The sequence below is a fragment of the Mizuhopecten yessoensis genome, unplaced genomic scaffold (genome assembly GCF_002113885.1).
Source record: "Mizuhopecten yessoensis strain PY_sf001 unplaced genomic scaffold, ASM211388v2 scaffold1011, whole genome shotgun sequence".
Taxonomy (NCBI): domain Eukaryota; kingdom Metazoa; phylum Mollusca; class Bivalvia; order Pectinida; family Pectinidae; genus Mizuhopecten; species Mizuhopecten yessoensis.
The window spans coordinates 389,988-405,694 of record NW_018403833.1 but is presented as its reverse complement, the minus strand read 5'-3'; the positions used below and the strand labels follow the sequence as shown (position 1 = coordinate 405,694).

Below are 15,707 nucleotides of genomic sequence, written 5' to 3'. Positions count from 1 at the left end.
AAAAAGAACTTATCATAAAGCCATATTGTGTCTTTTAGATTTCGAAGAACATGCACAATTTTCACTTTGCCCTGTCTTGCCATTTATGGTATCAATGGGTAGGTAAGATGTGTGTAGGTCGTTCAGAGTGAATCAGTACGATAAATCACGAGTGAATATCAACCATATATGGTGTTCTTCTACACTGTAAATTGTTTGGCCAGGTCATCTGTATTATGTTATTTTTATAAAGTATATGTAGTTTATAATGCCGTTCTATTCCCTGAAACAAACACCACCACCACCAACAACAACAACAACAAAGTATCAGATGGCACGACTATTATGTTTTACGATAGGAAAGTTTGGGCGAAAAATAATCAATCGCTCCTGGTTGATGTAGACAGGGAATTCTCGAGCCTCTGGATTTTTTTTTTTATTAAATTATGGCGATCGGCAAAGCATCGTGAAACTTCAAAACTATTTACTCGCTGATTAAGATCCTTTTGTCTGCATCACTAAAGAGAGATATATGTAATAATTCCAGACTACGCTAATAAAGTAATATATAAAGTCAATGGGTTCAGAGCCATCAACGACAAAGCAGTACAGATTGTACTACAAAACGGTGTGAAATTTTATTAATGTCATATGTCATAAGTAGCTACAGTAAAACCCTACTTACCCGAACTCGTAGGGTCCAGATCAAAAGTCCGCGGTTCGACCGACATCGTATTTTATTTTTATCATGTGGGACAACAGTCATTACGAGCACTGCCAATATCGCGGATAGTAGATGCTAGAAGAAAAAAGTTTTGAAAACGTCCACCATACTGTTATCGTCTGTTTACAAAATTTCAAAACGAGAGGAACTCTTCGATCATTTTAAAATGAAGAAAATCTTGAATCTTGTATTATGTTCCGATACGAATGTTTGTAATCTATACTTGTTTTCCTGTTTTCACTCAAGAAAACAACGTGATAAAGTATCAACAAAACCGTTATTCAAACTAAAGATCGATAAAATAAGGGCACAACATGATCAAAGGCAATACCTTTGTACACGTTCAAGGATAATAAGACCATGTGTTTCGGAAGGTTAAGTGTCTTTTGTGACATGTTAACCAGGCTTGGAGTCTAGGAATACTAGTCATGGGAATCGGGAATATTATCATATGGAAGGAGAAATTTTACGATTTGAAAATCTTAACCATCCAGCTTATCGTACAGCTCGCTAGTAAGCTTTCCCTGTTGGTCATGGTAACATTTCTTACTGGAATATATTATTTATCTTTATTTTCTTAGTATATCTAAAAGTGAAATCTTCATAATATCGTGCCGTATGTATGTATTTCTGTATTAAATACGTTATCTTAAATTCTTTTTTATAGAGTTATACTAAAACAGACGACGTTTGGAATGAGAGGGATCATATACAACTTTGCAATTTTGATGTTGATAGGAGGGATATTTTCGTTTTAACAATAATATGAAACAACAAAGTATACGTTATTATTTCTTGATCACATTCTACACTTGTTTTTATCATATTCCTTTTGATCACATGAGCCGGCTAGATTGTAGATCGATTGCAAACATACTTTGTCAACCATAGTGCACTGAGGGTCGGGTATCAAGTCCGCATCGGTTTATGCAAAATAAGCTGCATAACTGAATGGTCAAACTTTGCACTGTTAGCAGAGTCTAATGTTCATGGGGTCAAACATAATAACATTGCATGTATTAAAAACGCCTGAATTAGCTTATGCACGTTCTGTGATCAATTAAGTAGTCTTCTCGTCTCATCAACAAGGTGGTACACACTGAGCCTTCAATTTTGCTATGACGTATTCCAGGGGTCTAGCAAAGTTATAAATATGTGTCAAGCAAGACTGTTAACATAATCACGTGAGGCGACAATTTCGTTCTGTCGTTGATATATATTTAATGTACCACTGCCAAACACTTTAACTACGCATTGGAAACTGGGTTTTCTTCGGCAGGACCATAGCTTTGATTAATCAGTTCTGAAAAGAAAGCCATCCCAGGGGGACTTTTATAAAAGAAAACATAAAGGTGAAATATAGTCAACAACAGTGTTCTGAGTAAAGAAATCAGCGTGGCTAGACGGGGATTCGATTAATTCATCTAAGATTGTTATGCTGTCCCTATACTTGACTATGCAACCTGGTCGACGGAAGTGTCCTGGCCAATTTTGACCCAAATTGACTGGCTTTGAAGTCTGGTGTCGCTCTCAGTAATCTTCAAAGGACAAGTATCAGCTTAGCGATTGGGCAGGTGTTTTTTTTACCAAATCAAATTCAATCAAAATTTTGTGCCCTCCATTTTGCTATGAAATATTCCAGTGGTGCAGAGAGCGAAAGTGAGCGTAATCCTGGAGTATCGAGGATATCTATCTGAATGTACATCGGAAATTGAAGTTTTGTTTTGAACATCGCTGAGTGAAAATGAACACAACAATATTGAACAAAATAATGATGTTTATTAATCCATGATTGCACAATGCATTTTTGAATGAAAATATATACATCTTTAGCATGCTAATGTTTTCTTATATACATTAAACTTCCGTATGTAATATATCAACGATGTGGTTGTAATAATCATGACTCGTGGCAACAAACTAGGTAAATACATTTTGACAGGTTTAACTACAGCATTAAGAGAAGTGATGCATAATTCGAGGCAAATATGTTATTGTAACTTTCTTCTATTGAGTAGTTTCCAATTTCATTTGCTTGATAAATATATATGGCAAAAGCTTGAATGATTGTTTTCTCATCCAATGGAATAAGGTCTATAACTTTCCCTACTTGATCGAAAAATTATCTGACAAACAAAACAAAACAAAATTGATTTGAATTGCACAGAACAAATGACACAACACAGAATTCAGAATATATAAGAGAAGATCTCTTCTATGTGTACCAGTATATGCCAAAACTGTATAAGATATATCACTTACTCTACTTTAAAATGATATTAAAAAGGTATGTTTTGCATTTACATATATGGCAAATAAAAATGGTATTAACCTTTTATATTTTTCATCGTAATACATTCAATTATTTTCTGAAACTTTATTTTTTTCACCTGAGCTTTATCAGACCTATACATTATTTTCACATCCTACTTCTGCTTCCTGACTTAATTGTCCCCACGTCTTTTCATACTACCGTAGTCAAAAGCATGAATATTATCTACACATACACTATATACATTGATAATAATATAAAAATCAAAAAGAGAAAAAAATGAAAACAGAATTGAACATCTGGTTGTTTTTATAACACGCTCCTTCGCACATTGTAATATGATACGGCTTGTATTCAGTATTTTTATACCCATTGGTATATTTCATCATATATAGTATTTTAATACCAGACACATACAAACCGGCGAATATTCAGAATTATTAAACTCGTTACATTCACTTTATCATACGAGTCGGCTAGTATTCAGTGTTATAACATATATTACAAACATTTTTATTAACGATTGGAAATCTGTATGATTTCAAATGATCCGTGAAAGATTCTATGAATAAAAAATCCAGTGGTCCTACTTCTGATAAAATGTTATGGTTACAGCTCATTTAACCGAACACTGTAGCGTCCAAAAACTTTCATCCGATTCAAATAAGATTGACTTCGTTTTTTCCTGGTTTAGAGAGGTAAAGAGCGTTGACGTTACAAATCTTCGACCTTTGGTTAAAACAGAAATGAACGTTTTCTAAAACAAACATTTTATGTAGCTAAAAGCTTTTAAGAACTTGATACATACAAATATAGTAGAAGATGGATATTATTTTTGTTGTTATATCAAAACATAATCGTTAAATCTTCCATCTACGACTACATAATGAAGAAAGATAAAAACAGCGCTTTGTGATTATTTGGTACATTCTATTTATCAAAGAAGAGAGCAGGCGTTACTTTTCATTATTTCGTTTATATAAAAACGTTTGTGAATAATTCACATTAGGATTTATAAAAAATAACATGAATTTTGTTTTTGTTTATATGCGACAATTTCACTCTGAAAACAATTCAAATGCCAAACATTAACTTTAGATAGCACCCTGATGCGAATACAAAAATACAAACATGATTGAAATGATATATAACAGCATTCACAAAGCATATACTATAACTTCATGCGTATGGTATCTTGATATTTATGTTCAAAACATTTACCAGTTGGAATACAAGAATCATATTGAAACAAGTTTTATCAACTTTTATGAATCACTCTTATGGTCTCAAATAGAATCGCACAGCGGATCTTTATGTGGGAGTAAATCGGAATACCCATAGAAAATCCATGGGGTCACCTGCCCAGCCACGTGTTCTTTCCTGGTACTCCAGTTTCCAACCAGATTAAGACCCCCATTGGCGCTACTATCCAGACAACAAGAGGGATTAGTTTATATTGTTAATTTGGCAGCAAAAATATGATAAAACTGCAGGTATAATATTGTTGATTGATTGAAGAAACCCTGATGAATTATAGTGAAAACACGGTCTTATTTTCATATAACTTGTAAAGTTAAATGAAAGAATAGTATTACAAAAATAGCAGAAACGAATCATAAGTGCTTCAAATTTGTCCAGCCGCTTTCGGCTAATGGGACAAAGAAAAACACAGATGTGTACAACGTTACAGAAACTAAGTATAAAGGTTTCGTTTGTGTACCACATAAAAGTGTAACACGGTACAGAAACTAAGTACATGTATAAAGGTTTCGTTTGTGTACCATATACAAGTGTATTACGGTACAGAAACTAAGAACATGGTTAAAGGTTTCGTTTGTGTACCAAATACAAGTGTAACACGGCACAGAAACGTAGTATGAAAGTTTCGTTTGTGTACCACATACAAGTGTAACACGGTACATAAACTAAGTACATGTATAAAGGTTTCGTTTGTGTACCACAAACAAGTGTAACACGGTACAGAAACTAAGTACATGTATACAGGTTTCGTTTGTGTACCACATACAAGTGTAACACGGTACATAAACTAAGTACATGTATAAAGGTTTCGTTTGTGTACCACATACAAGTGTAACACGGTACAGAAACGTAGTACAAAGGTTTCGTTTGTGTACCACATACAAGTGTATCATGGTACAGAAACTAAGTACATGTATAAAGGTTTCGTTTGTGTACCACAAACAAGAGTAACACGGTACAGAAACTAAGTACATGTATACAGGTTTCGTTTGTGTACCACATACAAGTGTAACACGGTACAGAAACGTAGTGCAAATACTGCAAAGGTACCTACAAAGTACTTAAAACGTACAAGCCCAGAAATAGTGTTTTACTAATTTCACATTAGGTGATTAACTTACTCGAGCCAAAAAATATTACTCTAATTAAGATGCTAATTTCACACAAAACTTTTTACACGTATGAGTACTGTTATAAAAATACATATTTCATACAATATATGTTATGTGATGTAGAATATATAACTTCTGATATGAGACTAACAATAAGGTATATCCAGTGTGAAAAAAATGAAATAATTGTATATATTTATAAACACGTTGACAATATCTTCAATATACATTTAAGGTCATCTGATATTTACGCAACGTCACTAAATATAACGACATCCAATATAATTACTAACGAAACAACGGAAAACCTATGAATTAATCTATAAACACTGTTTACACAACTCCACTTACAATCTTGTCATAAAACCAGAAAAAAACTGTAAATTAATCCGTAACACTAATTACATAACTTCACTAAGTTATTTAATGAAACATTCCTATGTTATTCAATGAACACTTTTGTTGCTGTATTACAACAAATATTGTAGCTCAACCCAGTAGTGTTACTAGTGGACGATACTGTAAATCACAATTTTCTGTACTGATAATGTCAACCACTATTATAACCGGGCTACACTAGTGGACGATACTGTAAATTACAATTTTCTGAACTGACAATTTCAACCACTACTATAACCGGGCTACACTAGTGGACGATACTGTAAATTACAATTTTCTGTACTGACAATGTCAACTACTACTATAACCGGGCTACACTTGTGGAAGATACTGTAAATCACAATTTTCTGTACTGATAATGTCAACCACTATTATAACCGGGCTACACTTGTGGAAGATACTGTAAATCACAATTTTCTGTACTGATAATGTCAACCACTACTATAACCAGGCTACACCAGTGGACGATACTGTAAATTACAATTTTCTGTACTGACAATTTCAACCACTACTATAACCGGGCAATATTAGTGGTAGATACTGTAAATTACAATTTTCTGTACTGACAATGTCAACCACTACTATTACCGGGCTACACCAGTGGACGATACTGTAAAATAACAATTTTCTGCACTGACAATGTCAACCACTACTATAACCGGGCTACCCTAGTGGACGATACTGCAAAATAACTTTTCTGTACTGACAATGTCAACCACTACTATAACTGGGCTACACTAGTGGACGATACTGTAAATTACAATTTTCTGTACTGACAATGTCAACCACTATTATAACCGGGCTACACTAGTGGACGATACTGCAAAATAACTTTTCTGTACTGACAATGTCAACCACTACTATAACCGGGCTACACTAGTGGACGATACTGAAAAATAACTTTTCTGTACTGACAATGTCAACCACTACTATGACCGGGCTACACTAGTGGACGATACTGTAAATTACAATTTTCCGTATTGACAATGTCAACCACTACTATAACCGGGCTACACTAGTGGACGATACTGTAAATCACAATTTTCTGTACTGACAATGTCAACCACTAATATAACCGGGCTACACTAGTGGACGATACTGTAAAATAACTTTTCTGTACTGACAATGTCAACCACTACTATAACTGGGCTACACTAGTGGACGATACTGTAAATTACAATTTTCCGTATTGACAATGTCAACCACTACTATAACCGGGCTACAGTAGTGGACGATACTGTAAATTATAATTTTGTGTACTGACAATGTCAACCACTACTATAACCGGGCTTCACTAGTGGACGATACTGTAAATTACAATTTTCTGAACTGACAATGTCAACCACTACTATAACCGGGCTTCACTAGTGGACGATACTGTAAATAACAATTTTCTGTACTGACAATGTGAACCACTACTATAACCGGGTTAAACTAGTGGACGATACTGTAAAATAATTTTTTTGTACTGACAATGTCAACCACTACTATAACCGGGTTACACTAGTGGGCGATACTGTAAATTACAATTTTCTGTACTGACAATGTCAACCACTACTATAACTGGGCTACAGTAGTGGACGACACTGTTAATCACAATTTTCTGTATTGACAATTCCAACCACATTGCAGGTTGAGTTACACTAGTGGGTGAGTTACAATTGTTGGGTTATATCGCTCTCTAGAAACCAAACGACTACTTACCATATCTAGATCTTACGACATACTGCCTATTCCAACTGGATTTTTATTTGCTCATATACTAAACAAAACACGCGTTAAGTAGTTGATATTAAGTGCTTTCTAGGTTTCCAGTTCAAATTGACGACACAGTCTCCATTCCTTCTGTAAAGGACATTGATTTCACATATTAGTTCATAGTCGATTTTTAGTTAGCAGACTGCTTTGTTCTCCTAGTTTGAATTGATGATACATTAACCACTCCTTTGTAATCCTTTGTCAAAAGATAGAATTGCCAACCTACTACACAGGTTACGTACATAGCTGATTTAAATTAAAGTTTGAATTTATGATATAGTCTCTATTCTTTCTCAGGAGGATACCATTTTCTGCGTAGTTCACAGGTAAGGTATATAGTTGTTGTGGAGTGTTGGTTGACTTTCATGTTTTCCCATTTTTAATTGATGACAATACATTTGTTTCTGCAGAAATTCGAATTTTCTGCTAGTTTCACAGGTAGAGTACATGTGAAGTGGTTGGACTCCTTGGCTTTCCCTGTTTGAATTAATGATACAGTACCTATTCCTTCTCCAGATGCCAGACTTTCCTACAGATTACACTGGTGCTGGCACGACTTCCTTGCTTCCCCTGTTTGAATCGATGATACAATACCTACCCTTTCTTCAGATATTCGGTTTCTACATAGTACATAGGTTAAGTACAGAGTCGAATATGACAAAATGGCATATCTTTGCTTTCCAGTTTGAATTCATAATACAATACACATATATTCTCCACATGTTTGAATATTCTGCCAAGTTCACAGGTTGAGTTCGTAGTTGTTGTGAAATGTTTCTTAGGTTTTTCATTTAATTCATTTATAATTTTCATTCTTTCTCCAGAACAGATAATTTTCAACGGAGAACAAAGGTAAAGCACAGTTTGAATTCTCGATACAGCACACATTTGTTCTCAGGATGTATTTCCAGTTTGAATTGATGATAGAGTAACCTTTCTATCTCCAGAGGAACAAATCAAAATCCTTTCTACTCAAACATGTTTCTGAAAAACTGATACTATCCCTTCTCCGAGTATGGCCCCGATTTAAACAGCACATTCAAAATAGTTTAGGATTTTGATTTTATTGTTTCTCTCAAACCAGTTCATAGCTGACGTTTCTTTGTTTTCAATGGCTCTACATGTCATAGTCTTCATGTTACAAATTTTCCTATCGTCAGACTATTAAAGAGGAATTGTATCGATGTCAATTAGGATGTTTACGCTGTTGATGCATATCTTAAGGTCAAACTAACTGTACAGGTAACCGTTAATACAAGTGGTAATCGTATTATGAACAAAGGATTAAGTCACTGAAGCATACCTTCATGTGATATCTATAAAGTTTTGACGTAATATAATTAATTATTACTTCAATTCTGTCATTTATCTGGATCGTCAATGGCTGCGTCCTCAACCTCCCCATCATTATCTATTTCATCCTCCTCTTTCCTTCGCCTCTTCTTTAATCTCGTTTTCACTGTATGAAAGTTCATCGCGTTTCTATTATTACAAGTTACTTTAGTCGTGTTAATCCCATTCAATATACCCTTTCCCCGCCGGTATAGGGGTCGGGACACACTTCGACAGAAACAGGAGGTTCCCGTGTGACCTTTGAACCCAAATAATTCAAAGCTCAGTTCCCCTTTTTCGTTGTTAAAACTGGTATGGCTATTTAAGAATCCGATGAGTTCAAAAGTTTGTCTTGACCACGGGCCCCATCTGGTGGACACTTCTGAAATGTTAACCATACTTTAATTTAGACCGGTTATCAAATTAAAATAGTATTTCTATTTAACACCTTTACTTCACTGCAATAAAACCTTAATCAATCATAATGGGAAAAACAGAATTTAATCTGCGAAATATCACAAAAGTTGTGAAATATACTATGGTATTTAAAATGTATGTAATGATAAATTTATCCACGAAACAAAGATAAAATTAAGATTTAAGATAGAATTGAAAAGGTCAACACTTAATCATTGTTAAGTAGAACAATGAATCCAAATTGTGAAATTATTCTTAATATTCCTTCAATAAAATACAACAGAATCTAGTAGTCCTTTTTATATTTGTCAGATGACTTCTAAAGTGAAACAACAAACTGAATAAAATGAATATTGTTTGTAAATGATAAAGCAATCAAAAGTAGCTCAAACGAAACATAAAGCTCATGTAAATTTCAGTTAGCAGTATGGCATACATACCCCTATGTCCACTCCATCCTGTCCCGTATGTCCACTATCCAGTTGGTTCACAGCTGTATTTATATATACACTAGTAATACGTCTTGTGTACGATTTGAGACGTCACAGTCAGGCGTATTTATAGATTACGATGTGCCTCGTCAGCAGACGACTTGTGTACGATTTCCAGCGTATTGAACTATTGGATATGTTTGTTTATAAATATTATTTGCAAGAAATTGATACGTGTACAATACGTCCTACTGAACAATACACATATACCGTTCGTGTGCATGTATCAACGCTTTAAATACAAAATAATACACTAGTAAGCAAAACCTTTATTTACAACATAATACTGTCGAGTTTATTATGATTTGTTCTTCTTTATCAATCCAACTCCAATTGATGGGCGATTTAACTTAAATACTACATATGTCAAGGAATTGATTAATCGACCTTTACTGATATAACCTATGGCATATCAAAAATGAAAAAATAAAGATATCCATTTATATTTCTTCAAAAGACACATTATTCCTGAAACGATAACCGCTAGTATAGTCTTATTTATCAGATATTGATCTTCGTTCATGTAATTGAGTTAGATGGCATATTGCATCAGAAATATATTTGGTTTTAGTCTCCTTATAAGGTATAAAGGGGATATAGCTCAGTGGTAGAGCATTCGACTGCAGATCGAGAGGTCCCTGGTTCGAACCCGGGTGTCCCCTAATTTTTTGCACCTCATTTTTTTACTTCACGAAAGAAACATATTGAATGGTTTTATTAGTTTTAATGGGGCTGATTTTTATATATGACATAAGGAGACAGATATACAAAACAATGCTTATTATTTTGAAATGATATTCTCAGTTTTTAAGTATGTAGATTACTGCGATGGTTAATTTAATGAATGTTCGGTCCATTAGACCTGACAATGTCCAAAGTTTCAAAAATATAAAATGAATTGTCGTCGGTACAACATGTTCTTGCTTAGGGCGTCACAAATTTCTCACACGGTTCACATTAGTTTATGTTTTTCAGATCATATGATATAAATGAATTTTAAGAACTACGGCTGGTGTACGATTTGTGACGTCACAGCCAGGTACCAGCAGACGACTTGTGTACGATTTCCGACACTATTGATAGGTTGACTATGTTTGTTTATAAGTATTGTGTACTAGAAGGTATCAACGCTTTAAATACAAAATAATACACTAGGAAATAAAACCTTAATATACAACATATAAAACTGTCGAGTTTTATTTGATAGCTGATAGTTGAACTGATTTTAAAATAATAATGATGTCGAGGAATTGAACCTATTCTGACATGACCTATGACATATAAGTATTGACAAAAAAAACTAACCACATAGTTATCTGGAAAAGACACATTATACTAGAAACGATAAACGGTATTATAGTCTTAATAATTAAATATCGATTTTTCTTCATGTACTGCGCTGGTTAATTTAATGAATGCTCGCTCCATGAGACCTGACAATGTCCAAAATTTAAAAATATAAGATATATTGACGTAGACACAGCATTTTCTTGCTTATGGCGTCTGTCTCACACCGTTCTCATCAGCTAATGCGGTTGTGTACTCTCCGAGATTTTATGTCACAATTTACTCAGTCTGTGTTTCCACCGCAGTTATTCCGCCTAAAATGGAGTAATTCCTTGTATTTTATCTAATCATGAAATCTAGAAAAAAAGTGTGCAATTTATTAATGATTTTATTATTGCCGATAAATGTTCCCTTTATTCATATAATTAAATAGTGAATATGGGCAAATATTTAATTTATTCATAACAATAAAAATATCTTACTAAATAGAAATCTAAGTTTGGGGGTTAGAGAAAATTATTTATCGCCAATGATATCACCTATTCAGTATTAGTGGATTAACTTACATAAGGTTGAATGATATGATTTTGTAAAAAAAAAAAAAACAACATTAACCAACCAAACAATGATGAGTTGTCATGAACTTATGAAACATAAAAAGATGGTAATTGCCCTACAATGCTCACGTATGTTCTAAAACCATATATTTCAAAATAAACGATTAAATACATGAAATTAGAATTCCGTAAACGAATTATAAGAACTACGTCTGATGTACGATTTGTGACGGCACAGTCAGGTATATGAATAGGTTACTATGTGCCTCGTCAGCAGACGACTTATGTACGATTTCCAACGCTATTGATAGATTGATTATGTTTATCCGGTGTTTTTCTTTTGTGAGTGAATATTTAAAAATGTTGTGTACTAGAAGTTTATACGTGTACGGTACGTTCTACTGAAACAACACACAGATACAGCTAGTATGTGTGTATCCGCGCTTTAAATAGAAAATAATACACAGGTAAACAAAACCTTTATTAACAACAACATATAATACTATCGAGTTTGATTTGATAATTTCTTCTTTATCAATCTGACTCATCCAACTAATAGATGAACTGACTTTTAAATAATAATTATGTCGAGGAATGGAACATATTCTGATCTGACCAGGGTTAGCTGGTATATTGCATCAGAAATATATTTAGTTTGGTCTGATGATATGATAAGAAGGTCCCTGGTTCGAAACCGGGTATCCCCTGGGTTTTTTTGCATCTCATTTCTTACTTCACGAAGAACACATATTAAGGTTTTCATTAGCTTTAATGGGACTGTTTATACATGACACAAAGAGATACATATACAAAAAAAGTTAATTATTTTGAAATGATATAATAAAGTATGTAAATTACTGCGTTGGTTGATTTAATGTGTCTTCGGTCCATTAGACCTGGCAATGTCCAAAGTTTCAAAAATATAAAATATATTGAGGTAGGTTCAACGTTTTCTTGCTAAGGGCGTCTCAAATTTCTTACACCATTCTCATCAGTTAATGCACTTTCCGAGATTTCATGTCACAATTTACTCCGTCTCTGTTTCCACTTAAAATGGCGTAATTCCTTTTTTTTTTTTTTTTTTTTTTTTTGATCTAATCACTATTCAAGAGAAAGGAGTGCAATTTATCAATGATTTTATAATTGCCGATAAATGCTCCCTTTATTCATATAATTAGATAGTAAATATGGCAAATATTCAATTTATTGAACGTACATAAAAAGAAATTGAATTTATCTTCAAACACAACCAAATAACCAAATAAACGGAGGCTCAGTTAGATTCTGTTTTGTACTGTTTTTCACCTTTTGCGGGATCGAAAAATCAAGTTAGCTTTTGTTTGTCTAAATAATTGACAAAAAGACTTACTAATGCTTTATAATTTTCTACTTTTTTTGCAAATTGTTTCTAAATTTTGCACATTCACAAAATTCACAGAAAAATTCAACAAGCTACAATTAAAAATGGTGATACAATGTCACGTTAAGTGATACATCAAATGCTTAAACATTATTATTTATATATCTTTTTTTTTGGGGGGGGTTCATATGGCTGTCAATCCTTTTTATAAATTTGTAAAGAGGCTCTAAAGAGACAAAAGGCATCTTGTCTTTGACACATTTTCAAATGCATGTTTGCTTTTAAAATTGGTAATAACAAGTTTTATCAAAATCCGGTATACTAGGTCAAAAAAAGATTTACATTGTCACAGTAGAGATTGTTGATTATCTTTATTCAAAAGTCTAGTTAAATGTATATAATTGTACATTCATTCTCCATCGTGTACAGAATACTGGAAGAATCACAGACTCACCATGCATGTCATGTATCATTCATAGGAAAATGGGAGATCAATACCCTGCTCCTTTATCTCTTTGTCATATACTGCATCAAATCTTTCGTTTTGCGCAACTGTGAAGTAATTTTTCCAATCACCGATACATCCTGAAAAAATACAATTACCCAGCCATTTGTTTCAGTGTCACTTGGCAAAGTATATATTGTGAACACTGTATTCAAACCTGATGGGTTTAGTTTCCAAAACGTACCCATATTGCAGTTTTCTGACATTAGTACAAATTGTTTGATTTGGTTTGGTTTTAAAAGGTTTAGCGTCTAATTAACAGCTGAGGTCATTTACGGACGTGCCTCCATTTTTGTAGTGTATGGGTGCATTTGTGTATGTTTGCTGGAGGTAAGGTATGTTAGTGTAGCTGCCTCCTTTTGATAGTGCGTATTTGATGCCGACTTTATAGTGCTACCTCACTGAAATATCATGATAAAGGCACCCAACATAATACACGTATTCCACCCGGTCACATTAGACTGGTAACGGGTTAACAGCATATGTGATTACCCTAAATGAAGAAAGTGTAGCAGGAAATAATAAATACCATTTTCAGGACTTTTGTATGTTCTGGCACTCGAACAGAACCCATTGCATTCTTTACAGAGCATTATTTTGTTTGCCATTGGTTTTAATAGCAATTAGAACAAGAGGCCCAGAGGGCCTGTATCGCTCACCTGAATATGTTTAAAATAATTGGTATGAAGTAGGTGCTGTAAGTACATATGAAATTTCAGAAAGATCCATACAGTACTTGAGATATAGTGAGAACAAACTTCAAACAGAGCCCCGCCCCTAGGGGGGTCATACACACCAATTATACAAAATTGAGTCCCCTTGACCCAAGGATGCTCCAGACTAAATAAGGATAAAATCCCATAATCCCGATGGTCGAAGAAGGATTTTAAAGGTTTTACCTCTATTTCTCCTATTGGGCACCGCCCTCCTACCCCTTGGGAGACCACACCCACTGCTTATTCAAAATTGAGTCCCCTTGGCCAATTGCTGCTCCAGACTAAATTAGGATACTATCCCTTAATCCCTATGGTAGAAGAAGGATTATAAAGGTTTTACCTATATTTCCCCTATTGGGCCCCGCCCTTCAAGTCCCAGGGGCGGGGGCACACCAACCGTTTCTACAAAATTGGTTCTCCTTTACCCAAGGATGCTCCACACCAAATATGGACCAAATCCTTTCATTCCTACAGGCGAAGAATTTTAAAGAATAATTTGCTATGTTTCCCCTATTGGGCCCCGCCTCTCAGGCCCCTGGGGGCCAGATCAACGGTTTATATAAAATTGGTTCCCCTTCACCCAAGGATGCTTCAGAACAAATCCTTTTATTCCTACAGAAGAAGAAGGATTTTAAAGAATTTGCTATATTTCCCCTATTGGGCCCCGCCCCTCAGCCCCCAGGGGGGCCAGACCCACCGTTTATACAAAAGTGGTTCCCCTTAACCCATGGATGCTCCACACCAAATATGGACCAAACTCTTTCATTCATACAGAAGAAGAATTTTCTATGTTTCCCTTATTGGGCCCCGTCTCTCAGGCCCCTGGGGGGCCACACCCACGATTTATACAAACTTGGTTCCCCTTCACCCAAGGATGCTTCTGACCAACTATGGAACAAATCCTTTCATTTCTACAAAAGAAGAAGGATATTAAAGAATAATTTGCTATGTTTCCCCTATTGGACCCCGCCCCTCAGGCCCCTGCGGGGACCAGACCCACAGTTTATACAAAATTGTTTTCTCTTCACCCGAGGTTCTTCAGACCAAATATGGAACAAATCCTTTCATTCCTACAGAATAAGAAGGATTTAAAAGAATTTGCTATATTTCCCCTATTGGGCCCCGCCCCTCAGCCCCCTGGGGGGCCACACCAATGGTTTATACAAGATTGGTTCCCATTCTCCCAAGGATGCTTTAGACCAAATATGGAACAAATTCTTTCATTCCTACAGAAGAATAAGGATTTTAAAGAATTTGTTATATATCCCCTGTTTGGCCCCGCCCCTCAGCCTCCAGGGGGGCCAGAGCTACGGTTTATATAAAATTGGTTCCCCTTCAACAAAGAATGCTTCAGACCAAATATGGAACAAATCCTTTCATTCCTACAGAAGAAGAAGGATTTTAAAGAATTTGCTATATTTCCCCTATTGGGCCCCGCCCCTCAGCCCCCAGGGGGGCCAGACCCACCGTTTATACAAAATTGGTTCCCCTTCACCCATGGATGCTTCAGACCAAATATGGACCAACTCCTTTCATTC

General features: G+C 34.9%; 1 protein-coding gene and 1 non-coding gene across 2 annotated transcripts in view; one reads left to right on the top strand and one right to left on the bottom strand.

The window, feature by feature from the left end:
* The first annotated feature begins 10,334 nt into the window (after positions 1-10,334).
* On the top strand, positions 10,335-10,406 carry Trnac-gca. Its single transcript has one exon. It is a non-coding gene; the product is annotated as a tRNA-Cys (tRNA).
* Positions 10,407-13,417: 3,011 nt separating this feature from the next.
* Positions 13,418-15,707, bottom strand: part of LOC110456462 (sulfotransferase family cytosolic 1B member 1-like) — a 4,340-nt gene continuing 2,050 nt past the window's right edge. The window contains exon 3 of the mRNA XM_021507243.1: positions 13,418-13,533. Within this exon, the coding sequence (XP_021362918.1) occupies positions 13,418-13,533 (116 nt within the window). The remainder of the gene's footprint in view (positions 13,534-15,707) is intronic.